The sequence below is a fragment of the Apis florea genome, unplaced genomic scaffold, assembly GCF_048593485.1.
Source record: "Apis florea isolate Af1SG1 unplaced genomic scaffold, ASM4859348v1 contig_3158_pilon, whole genome shotgun sequence".
Taxonomy (NCBI): Eukaryota; Metazoa; Arthropoda; class Insecta; order Hymenoptera; family Apidae; genus Apis; species Apis florea.
The window spans coordinates 1,030,387-1,045,725 of record NW_028256713.1 but is presented as its reverse complement, the minus strand read 5'-3'; the positions used below and the strand labels follow the sequence as shown (position 1 = coordinate 1,045,725).

The 15,339-nt window shown below is 21.8% G+C and overlaps 3 protein-coding genes across 20 annotated transcripts in view; 2 read left to right on the top strand and 1 right to left on the bottom strand.

Moving 5' to 3' along the window:
* Nucleotides 1–3,871, top strand: part of Dh44-R1 (Diuretic hormone 44 receptor 1) — a 60,135-nt gene extending 56,264 nt beyond the window's left edge. For 2 of the 3 annotated variants that reach the window (XM_086909860.1, XM_086909859.1), the window contains exons 9-10: nt 1,894–2,048; nt 2,651–3,871. In XM_086909860.1, the coding sequence (XP_086765986.1) occupies nt 1,894–2,048; nt 2,651–2,795 (300 nt within the window). In that variant the 3' untranslated portion in view covers nt 2,796–3,871. The remainder of the gene's footprint in view (nt 1–1,893; nt 2,049–2,650) is intronic. The other variant, XM_086909861.1, reaches the window with a different exon arrangement.
* Nucleotides 330–9,947, bottom strand: LOC100870814 (protein RER1). 16 transcript variants are annotated; one of them, XR_015292512.1, is made up of 8 exons: nt 9,630–9,774; nt 8,652–8,735; nt 8,395–8,499; nt 8,214–8,310; nt 7,800–8,017; nt 7,535–7,608; nt 4,501–4,773; nt 330–763 (listed from the first exon to the last, which is right to left on the bottom strand). XR_015292512.1 is itself a non-coding variant. In XM_012495005.3 (7 exons), exons 2-7 carry the CDS (start codon nt 8,724–8,726, stop codon nt 745–747), a joined length of 588 nt encoding a protein of 195 aa, XP_012350459.3. In that variant the 5' UTR covers nt 8,727–8,735; nt 9,626–9,892; the 3' UTR covers nt 330–744. The 16 variants fall into 16 exon arrangements, 13 of the variants coding, with proteins under 13 accessions (XP_012350459.3, XP_086765994.1, XP_086765996.1 ...); XR_015292511.1 differs by having other exon boundaries at nt 436–763; nt 9,626–9,796; XR_015292513.1 differs by having other exon boundaries at nt 594–763; nt 7,487–7,608; nt 9,626–9,796.
* Nucleotides 9,948–10,484: 537 nt separating this feature from the next.
* Nucleotides 10,485–12,223, top strand: LOC100870936 (small ubiquitin-related modifier). The gene is made up of 5 exons (XM_003690997.4): nt 10,485–10,695; nt 10,814–10,882; nt 10,970–11,047; nt 11,458–11,529; nt 11,713–12,223. The coding sequence occupies exons 1-5, from the start codon at nt 10,681–10,683 to the stop codon at nt 11,773–11,775; spliced, it is 297 nt and encodes a 98-aa protein (XP_003691045.1). The 5' UTR covers nt 10,485–10,680; the 3' UTR covers nt 11,776–12,223.
* Nucleotides 12,224–15,339: the final 3,116 nt, after the last annotated feature.

The window sequence follows — 15,339 nt, the reverse complement described above, 5'->3', positions numbered from 1 at the left end:
CGCCTCGCTCGGAGGGAAAAAAATTCAGAAAGAAAGTGGTTCATCGCGAAATGTTACTTCCATCTTTGATCAAACGTGAATATACTGTTCGAGAATTCTCTTTGATCATTGTTTAATTCCCTTTCTCTTCTGTTCTTCTGAACGTTTAATGCGAGTAGACGATTTTAAGACGATTTTGTTCACGTTTGTTCGATTTTAAAAACTGAAAGGTTCGATTTAGGTTGGATTTTTATTTTTTTACTTTTTGGAAGATTAACCAGGATTATATTGGATAAGATATCGATTCGAAGTTTTAATAAGATGGAATTTGGAGTAAAATTTGAATAACATTTTAAAAATGATCGATTTTAATTTTTCCAAAGATTGTTTCCTCGTGAATTGCAACGGTTTAATACTTTTTTTCTTGTATACTGTACTTGTAATCGTACTAATTAATACAATGTTTCGTGTATTTATTATTTGTGCTTATTCACAAATGTATTGATATTTACAATTTGTATTTAACAGATTTCGCATGTTTGTACATTATCAAATCAGTGTAATCCTTTGTTTTTTCGATATTTCCTTCCTATCACTGAGAACTTGTACAAACGTATCTTATGTAATCGAGAATTGATTCTTTTTATTTTTTGCAACAAAGTCGTATAATTTGGAAAAAAAATTAATTTGTGTCGATTCGTTGTTGTTTAAATTTTGAAACTTAAGAAATTTTAATCCCTGATTTTGGGATCTTTCTTTTCCTCGTTAGTGCCACGATTTTCCTCTGAAACAATAGAAAAAGATACATTGAAATTTTTATAAAGAAACATAATAAGCATATATTTTATGTAAGAAACAAAACAGTTGGAAAATTAATAATAATTTCTTAAGTAAAAAAGAATATTTAAAAAAAGATTCAAAAGAACGTTGTTAAGATGGAGGGTTTTTCGACAATTCAAATAATGTTTAAATAATGTTTATTTTAAAAGAATATTTTCTATTTCTATTCTATTCACGATTTAATCCATGAAAACGAATTATTTTCAAATATTTTTCCATAAATTTTCTTGATATTTCATTTAAAATGGCGAACTTTGAAACCTCATAGATCTTAATACGTATTTATCTTTAAAAAAATCTGCAAAGTTTTATATAAAATTCACGAACCTATAATTTTATAGACATACGATCAAATTATTGATAAATTACGTAATATCTCTTTTACAAAATTTTTTCTTTCATCTATTATCTGTTTCAAATTTGTTCTCTAAAAATTTTGTATATATTAATTTCGTTATTTAAAAAAAAAAAAAAAATGGATTAAAGAAAGTTTAGAAATGAAAATTTTAATTTTTAAATAGCCATCATAAATCTTGAAACCTTCTTTTTTATGGTTCTTTGATAATTTTGTAATAAATTTACGAAATTTTTCTGCAGTAATATTCTATCAATAGATATCGATCCAATTCATCAAAATTTATAATAATTCGAAAATAATTCTACGAATAAGAAAAAAAATTAATTTTAAAATTAATTAATAATATAATTATAATAATAGTAATAATAGAGAGTTTTTATAAAGTCCTTGAAGTATCAGATAAAAGAGTTAAAATATTTTATATATTCTGATAATAGTCTCTACGAAAAAAAATTTTTAACAATTAATATTCTCGATTTAATTTCAAATTTTAATTAATTTTAATTATTCGAAATTTGAAAATTCTCCGTTCAACTTTTTAATCATTCTCAATAGAACGTTATTATTAATAAATAACAAATTGATTAAAAAAAAACACAGAGTCCACAGAGACAAAGTAAAAAAATCGAAAATTAATTTTCTTTCAAAAACGTTAGAAATGTTAGAATCACCGATATCACATCTGAAATATAAATTTACATATTTAACATTTTCAGGGATTGTTCGTCGCATTGTTTTACTGTTTCCTGAATACCGAAGTACGAAACACGGTGAAAAGCCACATCGAACGTTGGACCACAGCCCGCGATCTCGACACAGAAAGAAGGTATTATAACAATTGGTCTCCCCGTTCAAGAACAGAGAGTATAAGGTATTCTATTCCCTTAATCCGTCTAAATAAATCACTTAACTTTCATTTAACCTCTTTCGACGTCGTTCAATTTTCGTTCGAGGAATATTTTCATTGGGTCACGAATAAATAGATTTGAAAGTAAAACTTTCGACAATCGCTCCCGAGAGTTTATTCTTCGCTGATGGACTCTGCATCGAGCATAAAAATTATATAATAATTTTTCGTAATCGTCAAACTTCTGAAAAACAAGTTTGAAGGATTAATAATTATAATATATTCGAGAATAAAATTCTCGAGAGTTATTATTCGCTAGTGGATACCCCGTTGAAACTTCTAATTTCTGAACAATGCGATGCAATATCCATTCGTAAGAAATACCCTCGAGAGAAACTCTTCAAAGTTTTATTCTCAAACGTATTCACACCTTTCGTTCGAAGAAAATAATAAAAAAAAAAAAAAAGAAAACTCGCGACGAACAATTATGCGATTTTCGCGAATTGAATCGTTTAAAATATCAATTTGTATAGATAGAAATATAATATGAAAAGTTGAAACGCTTAAATGGGGACGATTTAATATACTTAAACGTTTTTGGATTTCGTTAACGATTCAATTTACAGATTGTACTGTCCACCATCGAATCCATACAGAAAAAGGGACTCGTCTGTAAGCGAGACGACGACTACAACCGTTGTTGGATTAAACTCGACGACCACATTTCTAGATAAATCGAAGAAGGCGATCTCGGAGGATATGAACGAGTAGGAATGATTTTGATTCGAGTAAAGAAATTTCCTCGAAGAATCGATTAATCGTCGAAAAATATTTCAAGCTGCATGCACTTGAAAAAGAGATACTCGAAAGCTAAATCAACATCCGAAAGAATGTCTCTATTTTATTTCTTTATTTCGTATAAACTGTTGACTCTTTTTTTAATCTGATATTTGAAGAGTGAAATGCCTATCTGATGAGATGGGAAATCGTTGTTTATTGTTTAAAAAAATATATGTTTGCGATTTTTTCATAGTTATAGGGAGGAATATGGATTAGAAAGCGAATTAATTATTGTGAATGTTATAAGCGATGAAAGCAAGAGGAAATAATAATTGAAGGAGAAAAAGATTGAAACGTATATATCTTGTTAAAGAATTGTTTATGAAAGAATTGAAAAAAATAACGTGAAAATATTTATTTATTTATTATTTAGTATAGCTTATGCTATATGTATGTGCCTGCTTTTTGATATTTTCATTTTCGTTAGAACTAATTTTTACTAGATTCTTCAATTTTTCTTTTTTGTTTTGTTTTATATATAATTACATTTAATTTACAAATATTTTATGATACAAATTGATTGTGAATTGATGAGTACATTTTATATGTATGTATATATGTATATATATATTTTTATATATATATATATATATATATATACACGTATATATTTGTCTTCTTCATTTTCGCAATAAATTTAATAAAACAATATTGATTTAATTTCATTCATATGTAAAAATATCCGAAAACAAATGCAATAAAACGATACTTCAAATGAAGTGACCAATTCTTTCAACCTTTTCGTTGATTTTAGTTTTACAATCAATCCTTTTTTTCATAATATATTTACATATACATATATATTTATAGGATTATCAATAATTAATTAACTTTACAATCTGTATCTCCCTAAAAAATACTTGTATCAAAACATTTAATATAAAATATAAAATTGTTTCTTTTTTATGAAATAACAAATCATCTAAAAAATGTTTAATCCCTTTGATTTCTGTTAAAACACAAATGAAGAAAAATGCTTAATAAATCTTTGAAATAAAAATATTAAATTTATCTCTAATTCTTTAAAAATTGAATTAAAAATTGAATTAAAAATTGAATTAAAATAAGACAGAAAAATAAACAAACGAACAAAAATAAAAGTATTTTTCGAATTTTTACTGATGCAAGGGGTGAATCTGTATTAAAAAAAAAAATGAATCAAAAATGTAGAGCAACGTCTATTCTGAATAAATTACTATATATAGATAATTGTCAGATATAAATAATTGATAAAATAACAAAGTAAAAATTAAAAGAAACCAAAAATTAAAATTTGTAAAATAATTCTTGCACAATTGCTACGAATTTTATCTGAATTATTTTAAAATAAATATCGTGATTATAATTAGAATAAATATTAACAATAAATTTAATTAATCTATCAGATTAAGTAAACAAAAATTTTGTGCGAATATTTTGTGAAAATATCCTAATTTAAATTTTTGAATTTTATCAGATATGTTAACTATAATACAAACTAACAATTCCGATCAGTAATGTGGATGGATTCACCCCTTGAGCTATACCACATGTTTTGCGACATATATATATGTATCGATTCGTAAGGAATGGTTGGAGAAATTAAAAAAGATCCTAAGGTATGCGGCAATGAGTTAACATTTTTATTTCGAATTACCATTTGCGTTAGGAAAAAGATGCCCTCTCATTCTTTTGCATTCACACATCCATTCGTGCTTGTCATTTTTGCCTCCCTCCACATTCGCTTCCCTTCATATCTCTCCTCTTTCCTTCTTTTTTTTTTTTCTTTTCCTTTCTTTAATTTCTTTATTTCGTTTTAACGTATTGTTCAGGCTCAAGAAAAACGCGAACGCGTTCGTATTCGGAGGAAAATCAATTTCCCTGTTTTAAATTCTACGACACCCATCACCAAATTTCCACGGGGGGACTCCTGTAAAAAAGAAAAGTTTGTGAGAATTCTTTTTTTTTTTTTTATCCATTTTGTTTCTTCATCATCCAGAACATGGTACATTATCAATCTTTTTCTCGACAATTTATTAAATGATAATATTTAAAATAAATTATAAATATGAAATAAAGGAAAATGAAAAAAATTACTTGAGAAAAATTTATTACAAATAAAACTGGATAAAATTTATATACATTGGCATGAATAAATTATGTTAACGTATCAAGATTATGCATTTTAAAATTTATTAATATCATTCGATATATTTGATAGATACATATGAATATATCCTCTATATATTTATTATAAATATATATATATTATAATAAATCATATAAAATCGTTATATGATAAGAAAGTTATTTTAAACTATTATTAAAACTATTTCTAATTATTTTACCCAGTTTCTATTTGCAATTGAAAAAAAAAAGATAAATAAATAAAAGAATCATAAAAAATTTTTTTTTCGAAAAAATATTCATCCATACTATAGTATGTGTTGATATCTCTGGTGCGAATTTATATAAAAAAAAAGAAAAAAATTTTAAATATTAAATATTCTGTCAAATTATTTTTTAAGTAAGTTAAAACACAATTTATATATCCGTAGAAACAAATACAAGAACTCTCCTTTTCTATTATTAAATATTTACATCTATTAATAATTAAAATTTAAAAATTTACAATAACAAATAACATTTGAAAAAATAAAAACTTTTAAACTTAACTATTACAATTAAAAATATATAATTTGTTTATATTAAATATTTTTTTCTTTTTTCGTTTTAGAAATATTATAAAATATGATAAAGAAAAAAAATAAATAAAATAATAAAATAATAATAAAATATTTATAAAACAAATATCACGTATCAAGATTGAATAAGAGAGAAAAAATATTTATTATTATAACAAATTGTTAATGAAAACATTATTTATTTTGACTTCATTGCGAGAAAGCTTTGTTGAGTATCGAAAATATATTGTAAATATGTATTAACAATCGCTTCCGTAAAACATTGGGCATCATTATATTCCCAAATTCGTGTACATATCGCAAAATTTTTCATTTTATCTTATTTAATGATATCAAATTAACCGATTACTATATTTTATATCTATCAAGATTTATAAAATGGTGTTACACAAAATTTTATGCGTGTGCATGTAGCTATACAAAATTTTAAGAGCATTACATTATGATCGACATTATATTATGAAATAATGATTTAACTATCTTTGGAAAAATATGACATATATATATATATATATATATATTATGTATATGTATATGTATGTATAAAAGACAAAGTAATATTATGCCCGGTAACAAGAACACGTTACTTGGGATTTAAATTTTGTCCAAAGATCCAAAAAGATAATTATTATTAAATAACTGTGAGATGAAAGATCGAAGAAATGGTACCTGATATGTCCTGAAAACTTTATTTTGATATTCAAATATAATTGAGCAAACTTGTACTTTATACATATTAAAATTTGATATAATTCAAAGTCATTGATATTAAAACGAATAAAAAATATTAGAAAAATGAATATCAAATACATTTAAAAATCATAAAATAATTCGAAAATTTTTTGAGCAGTATTTAAATACAGTATAATATATATTTATAAATTTTAATAAATAAAAATAATATAATTTCTTTTAATTTGTGAAATTGATATAATGTAAAACATTGTGATAAAATAATGTGAAAAATGATCTTTGGACCTTCAGAAATCATCCCTTTTAATAACGCTATTTATTATTAATTTACTATGCATCAGATGATCCCTGAATGTTTATTAAATAACCTCGTATATACAAATTTATATAGAAACAAATTAAAACAAAATTGTAAATGGTATGCGTTATTCTATTAAATGTGTTGTTTTAAACTATCATTTAATATACGTATATCAACGTAAGAACACAATTTCATTAAGACAGCATGTCTTATGTTTTATATTAAACTAAATTGGACTAAATTGTTTCATAACAATAAATCCATTTGATAGAAACAATTAAATGCCATTTATCACGAATTATAATATGTACTATAAGCAGTTGGAAAGATTTCCATTTTCTTTTTAATAAAGAAAAAATTTAATCAATGTATTTGAAATATATTCTTATTGTTAGCGAAAAGAAGATTAATTTGTAATCATTATTTTTAATAAATACTATTATTTTTAGATGATAAAATCAACAGGATAAATTTCAAATAAAATCTAAATATATAAGGAAAGATGTAAGAAACAATAGAATTCTTCTACATGAAATGTTCATAACGAAAAGTGTATTAAAAAAGAGAAAAACGATGTTAGTATTGAGATTACGAATCTTATATGTATGAATTATTTTTGTTTTCTTTATATTCAATGTTAATTTAATATTATGTTAACAATTGCTGTATTGTTCATATTATTATATGATCACTTTATATAACCTAACAATACTTTATACAAGTTTTTATAATACAAATATATTACGCGACAATTCAGTTTATATACCACATAACATTATACTTTTAGTATTATATCTTTCATGGATTAAACCTTTCCTTATACAAGGCAATGATTTTATTCATATGTAATGTCATTGATAAAAGAATCTATTTGCTTTTAAATTTAAAAAATTTTTTTTTTCCATTGTGATATTGGGAAAATAGAAATCTACACACTTATGCACCTCCATCAACAAGCATACTTCACACCTATTCACTTTGAAGGTATTAACCTCGAGGTATCCTCGTGATTCTGGTACTTTGGTTTTCCATGAGTGAACGGCAGGTATCTGTATTTGATCATATGCTGCAAATAAATTTCAAAATATATATTTTAATAAATTTTTTTATATATTATTTTTTTTTAATAATTTATAAATAATATATATATATATATTATAATATTATAAATTTAATTAATTTATATAAAAAAATGAATAATTTAAAATATCACAAAAAAAATATCACAAATAAAATTATAATAATATACAGTTTTACCTTTATTTGACGCTTCATAGTAATGCAAAATAATGTTATGAAGTACATAACAAGTATGGGCCAAAATACTGGTACATTGAAGCAATCAAACATAGTACATATCATAGCAATAACTGTAGATTTCATCACAGAATACCAGAATTTAAATTCAGGTAACCTTCTAATAAATGGCCTAAATTCTTCATTAGATCTTGTAGGTAATTCTGGTCCTTCACCATCTATTAAAAAATTTCTGTTAAAAATTTGTTGTGAAAATAAAATTAAAATTTTTTTAAGTATTAAAATTATATAAAATTATAATCAAATTAATATTAAAATTATAATCACTAAATGAAATTTTGAAGCATTATAATTTAATCTTATATTATTATTAATAAATAATAATTTCCATAAATACTATTTATAAACACTCACCATCAAAATCCATTGCAGGATCAATTTTAGGAGTAAGGAATGCTATGAATAAATTTAGATGATAAATTGCTAGTGCATATGTGACAATGTACCATCCCTATAAAAATATAGAAGCATAAAAATATACCTGAATTTTTTTAAATTAATCATTATATTAATTTTTAAAACAACAATAACTTACTTCTGACAAAAATATACGCAAGAAAAAAACAAATATCAGAAAAAGAGCAACTGCCCATCTTGACATTACATGAGGTGTCCAAAGATCCAAATATCTTTGATATAACTGTAATATAAATATATTTATACATTACTATGAAAATTGAATTGTATATTGTTAATACTTAAAAGATTACTTGTAAAATATAAAAATTATATTAAAATTTATAATATAAAAAAAAAATTAAAACAATAAAATTTTAAAAAATTTGTACATACTTGTGATATTCTTCCTATTGCTTGACTAAAAACATTTCGTCTTGCAGGACCACCCAGATGCTCATCTTGCATCATTTTACCTTTCTACAATAAAATTTTTATTTTAATTATCTTAAATATCATCTAAAAATATTATAAATATATATAAATATCATCTTATTATTAACATATATAATAAATATTTTATATATTATATATCTTTATATATTATATTAAACTAAATCTTAAAGATAAATAAAATGTAATAAATAAATATTAAAAAAATAAATAAAAAGTAAATATTTATTATAAGTAATCAGATATTAAATAATGTATTCAAAGTTATAAACTACAAAATAGAATACAAATTAGTTATATTTTATTTTATTGACTTTATTTAAAAAACATTAAAAATTTCTAATTATTATGATAGATTTGATTAGATATTTAATTATAATAAATATATTTTTTGTTATATTATTAAATATATTTTCAGAAATAAATGCAGATATAATATAGGAAATAAAATTGTATAATATATTGTGCAATGGATTCTAAAAAATTTTAGACTAAAATATATAAGAAATGTAATCATAATAAAAATATTTTTTGAACATTCGAATATATAAAATTCCTATTTATAAGTGCAATTTTTATTAATAAAAAAAATTAATATATCAAAATATTAAAATCAATTATTAAAACTGAATACAAGATTGCTGTATAATATAAGTCTTCTCAATAATAGTTTGATCAAATGTTTCTATCAAACACTAACTTAAAATTTATATTAATTTTCATAATTCTATTTATTAATTCTATCAAAACATTTTTTTAAGTAATTAAGAAAATTTAATTAAGATATTAATAGTATTTTCATATAAATTCTCAATAGCATGAAATAAACTGAACGATGTGCACATAACCTCCTCATTTTATAATTATCCGAAATTCAACTGTAAATTACAGATAAAACTAAAATAAATAACATTTACCTACGGTATTTGTACGTTTTCAGCCAATCTTCGCGATTAATTCGCTGTTTATTTAGTTAAAAAAAAATAACACGTCACAACATTAATGGCATGCTATGATTAGACGTACTATAGAATTTGCAAGGTGTTTCAACTTATCTTTCTATCGTGTCATAAAAGCGGACAATCATTAAATCTGATTCTTATGTAACGAATGATATAATTTACATCAATTTATGATTGGTAAAATATTTAAATTAAAGTTACCAATTCAATTTTTTAGAACACATAATTACAATCGAATATATAAATATAATTTATAGCAAAATGGCTTCCTTATAAATGGAAATAAATATTAATTAATTTAAAATTATTTTTAAATATTTATTTCTTTTTTTTTAACTTTTTAAAATAATAATATTGTTTATGAAAACTTTAATAAATATAAAAATGTAAATTTAATTATAAATGAGAAACTTAAAATCATATTTTTGTTAAAAAATTTAAACAGTCAAAATTGAATTATGTAAAGATTTCTGTTAGTATTCTTATATTTTATATAATCATGTAATGCTCATATATCTTAAATTTATTTTGGAAAATATTATTTTATAAACATATAAATTAATTAATTTATGAAATTTGTTTATGAAAAATAACAAAAAGACAATAAAAAGACAAATTTAATTAATGAATAAGTAATTCATAATATTAAATATCTTCAATATAAAAAGATAATTGAGAAAGAAAATTTTATCTAATTAATGACTTATATTTTATTTAATTAATATATAATGTAATTATTTAACTAAATCCACATATATATATGTATGTACATATATATATGTATATATATATATGTAATTATATGTAAATATATATGCAAATATAAAATTTTAAAACAAAATTGTTAGAAAATGATGTCTTTTGGAACGAAAATAGCTACTAAACGTTAAAATTTTTATTTTAAGAATAGAAGACTGTGAAACTGACAAAAGCGCGGCGCCATATTGCGTGCTTGTGTTTGGTTACTGTTCTGGCGCGTGGTCAAGAATTGTTATATTTAATTAATTACCATGTCTGATAATCAGGTAGGCTTTCTTATTTTAACCAACAATTTATTAATGGGCATTTTATAGTATAAATTTAATATAACATTCAAATGTTCAATCATATTTTGAATCTAATCAGTCTAACCTTGCGTATTAGGAACAAAAACCCGAAGCCGGCCCAGGCGACGCGAATTCTGAATATATCAAGCTTAAAGTTGTTGGAAATGTAAGAAGTTAGAGTTATATTTTTCTATATTGACATCTTATTTCGATGGCGCTTAATAACCGATTTCGTCATTTCATTTTTTTTTAGGACAGCAATGAAATTCACTTTAGGGTAAAGATGACCACTCAAATGGGTAAACTCAAGAAATCGTATAGCGATCGTGTGGTTAGTTCACTTTTCAAAATAAACGTGCATTTGGATGATATTATTAGGTTTTGATAATATAGAATAATTTATTAAAAAAATTTTTATAATAATTTCTTACTTTTTTTTTTTGTGACATGTGATATATAATTTAAGTTATATGAATAGTAAAACTATAAATTAAAAAAATCACGAATTTTCAGATATTTATTAGAAACAAAATATATTTTTTCTTTTTAATTAAATTTTTAATGTAATTTATGGTTAAAATATTTTTGAGCTTTTAAAAATAAAATGAAATGATAAATTGATTTTTGTTTATAAAATATATCAAATTATAATATTTCTGTATATTTTGGTATCAAAAATTATTTAATATATATTTTTAAAAAAGATAAAAATATTTAATTACATATCTAAATTTTATTTAGGGTGTTCCTATGACATCACTCAGGTTTCTATTTGACGGTAAAAGAATTAATGATGATGAAACACCAAAGCAGGTAAACTTCTATTTAAATTTAAAATTTTGAATGAGACAAAATTTTTTTTTACAATTTTATAAAATTATTTTTAAAAACAAAAAATTTTATCAATGTATGTTTTCTTATAGATTGAGTTCAACATTATTTATAATTAATATGATTAAATCTTATGAAATATTATGATTTTATATTTTTTTGCAGTTGGAAATGGAAAATGATGATGTTATTGAAGTATATCAAGAACAGACAGGTGGTCACTATTGAAGAAATCTACTAAGTTTCAATCTCTTTTAAAGTGAAAGTGACTATCGTAAAGAAATGGACAAGTTTATCAGTATATATATATGTATGTTAAAAAAACATTATGTAATTTGGTTTTTTACGTAACATTTTGATGTGCTGTTCTACATTCCTGTAACGTGGCAAAGACCATCAACAGTCAGTTTCATACAATGTATATGTTTATCCAACAAAAACAAAACAAAAAAAAAAAAGATACAGAACTAAAAAAAGAATCATGCCTTAAATGCTGTGAGTTTTGTCCATTAATAACATTTGGCAATATATTTGCATCTTATGAATTTCTAAATTCTTAGATTTAGATCATGATTTTTAGTTTTGTTATTAAAACATAATTATTATATAATATAAATATGATTTAAACAAAATTGTTGCGTTTAAGGTACGTCTATAATAAAAGAAATAATTGTAATATTTTCCCTTTGCCTTTTTATGTAATTTTAATATTAATAGAAATATTTTCTACTTGAAAAGTATACATTCACTAATCGTAAAAAAATTTATTCTCTTCTGTATTGATAAGCATGAAATAATCAATGTAAGTAATGTGGATGCTTCTGAAGATTTTTATAGATTTTGATTTTTATTATAGACAAATTATGTATTAAAATAATAAAAATACTAAATTGCTATATCTGATAATTATGCAAATTTACTTTTATAATATTTTTTTTTAAATTACTATTTGAGTTATATAAAATAAAAAATAAAAATTAGGTCAAAGTTCTACAAGTTATTAAATTGTTTAACTCTTATATATTGATTTGAATATCATTCTATTATAAGCATCCTCATTACAAAATACTTAATTCATTTGATTTAACAGGACAAAATTTCTATAAATTGTAATAAAATTTATTCTTGTACAGATAAGTAATATAGTTTCTGTTTTCATTACTAACTTTTAGATATTGATTAGTATTTTTCTTTCATTATTATATCTTCAATTCATATTTTAAACAATATAATACTTTCTTAGATAATGAAAATAATTTATAAGTAGATGTTTTATATATAATTAGAACAAATAAGTAAAAAATAATTATATTACTTTTAGTAGTATTCTCTATTATGAAAAATAGCACTTGTTGAATAGAAAAATAATTAAATAAAATAAAAACTAGAGTCTCATTTTCGTAACAAGAACAGAAAATGATTTTGATATAAATAATATTGTAATAATCATTAGATTTACGATAAAATTACATCTACGTTTATCAAGCTTCATCCATTTTACAAAACATGTTTGCATTTGCCAATGGCATAAATTACCTGTAATAATCATCTAAAAATAAATGATACTTCATCTTTCTCTATTTACTTTACACATCATTTGAAAAGTAGTTAAACGAATTTGTAGACAATTTTTTCATTTAATAGAATTGCTTTTATTTATACATTGAACAAAGTTGATAATTGCTATTATTATTTATCTTTTAGCACTTCTTAACATATTATTCGCAAATTTTTAACATTATAAGCAGACATTCGTAAAAATAATTAACTATATACAGATCATTTTGAGTTAACTAGTAATCCTAATATGTGGCATCCTATCATTATTACACATTTACAGTGATTTATAACTTAGAAGAAGCAATTTTTTATTTTATATCGTAACAAAAATTAAAATGTCCAATAAAAAATTTTTTTGCAAATATACTTTGTTAAAAATCAATGTGTTCAACAAAAATTTTAATTTTTTAGTTGAACATTTGCATACAAATTGCTTCTTCAAAAACAATAACAACTTAATTGCCACAGTTCAATTAGCATTTATGCACCGGTGCGAAAAAATCAGCGAGTAGATAAATAGTTCATTCAATAAAATGAGTTTATAGGTTCATATACACAGCCCATAAATATGCATACAGAAATATATAATGCATCAAATATTGTCTGAATCCCGAGTTCATTGATTAATGAATAATTTCAATTTCTCATGAACTGTTGCAAAGAGAATTCATTATTAAATTAAAAACAAAAACTATTTTTACAGAGAAAATTTTACAATATCATTCACATGGTATTAATAACAATCTCACTTAATTACTACACTGCTGATTCTGTTTTTTTGTTTTTTTTGTTTTTTATTATTTTTTTTAATAATAAAAACATACAATTAGTAAAAAAAGACAAATTATCTACAAAGAAATTTATTTAAATCAAAATTTCTGATTTTAATGAAAGTTTGTATGTATGTGGAACATGGATTGTATACTTTTTTTATCAATAAGAAATTTTTGTGAGAAAATGAGAATAATCCTCAATTTCAATATTCTTTCAATTTTTGTATACAATTTTACTTGGAAATTTTTATAATAGTTATAAATTTTTTATAATAGTGTAAATAATATACATTAAAAATTAAATATTTTTTATTTAAAAAGTTTTGTTCTATCATGAATTATTACAGTTATATTTTAAAAAATGAAAAAATTTTACTTGAAACTTTGAGTGCTTTTTTCATTTCTTTCAGATGATAGTTTATTAAAAAAAAAAAAAAATTGCTTTATATATAATTTATTATATCTCTACATATCTCTATCTCTACATATTCATAATGTTTCATTACAAATAAAAAAATTACTTTTGTCTCCTTATTTTTTAATTTTTCAAAAAAAAATTTTATTTTTAATAAAATTTGATGAACATGTAAAGCATAATTGCTTATTTATATTTATTTTTGTTTTATTATTTAAAAAAATATTATTTAAAGAAAATAAAATCAACATTCAAAATTTTAGTGATTTCTTCATTTTTTGATAATTCTGTAATAACAAGATAGAGCAAAACTTTTTAAATAAAAAATATTTAATTTTTAGTGTATCATTGTACTATTGTAAAAAATTTTTCAAATAAAATTATATATAAAAATTAAAAGAATCTTGAAACTTTGAAAATTATTTTCACTTTCCCAAAAAGATTTTTTGTTAGTAAAAAAAATTGCTCAATTTACAACTCATTATACTTTATATAGAAACTTTCATTAAAACTAATTTTAGTTTAGATAAATTTCCTTATAAGTTCATGGAAACTTTTTTTTACCGATTATATGTTAATTTGATATTCCGATAATTTGCATTTTCGATATATTTAATATATCATTCTACAAAATTATTCTCTTAACATTTCTGCCAATTTAACATGAAATTTTTCCCTTCACCTTCTAATTAAAAATTTATACACAATCGATATTTCTATTTTGCTCATATAAATTCAGAATCAGAGTAAAACATATTATGAATGCAACAAATTATACAGAGATTTAAAATCGAGTTCATTATTAAACTTATTTAGAAACAGAGTTCTTATAAAGACATCAGTCTTTGATTTTGTCATGTTTACAGATCTAATATAATCCTCTGTATTTTTCAATTTATAATAATATAAAATATTCTATTTTTAAATAGAATATTTAGATAATATTTCAAAGAATTTTTAAAATAAAATTTTTAGTAATCAAAAAATTAATTATAATAATAAATTTATGATTATTTATGATTAGAATATAATGACTTTTTTTCT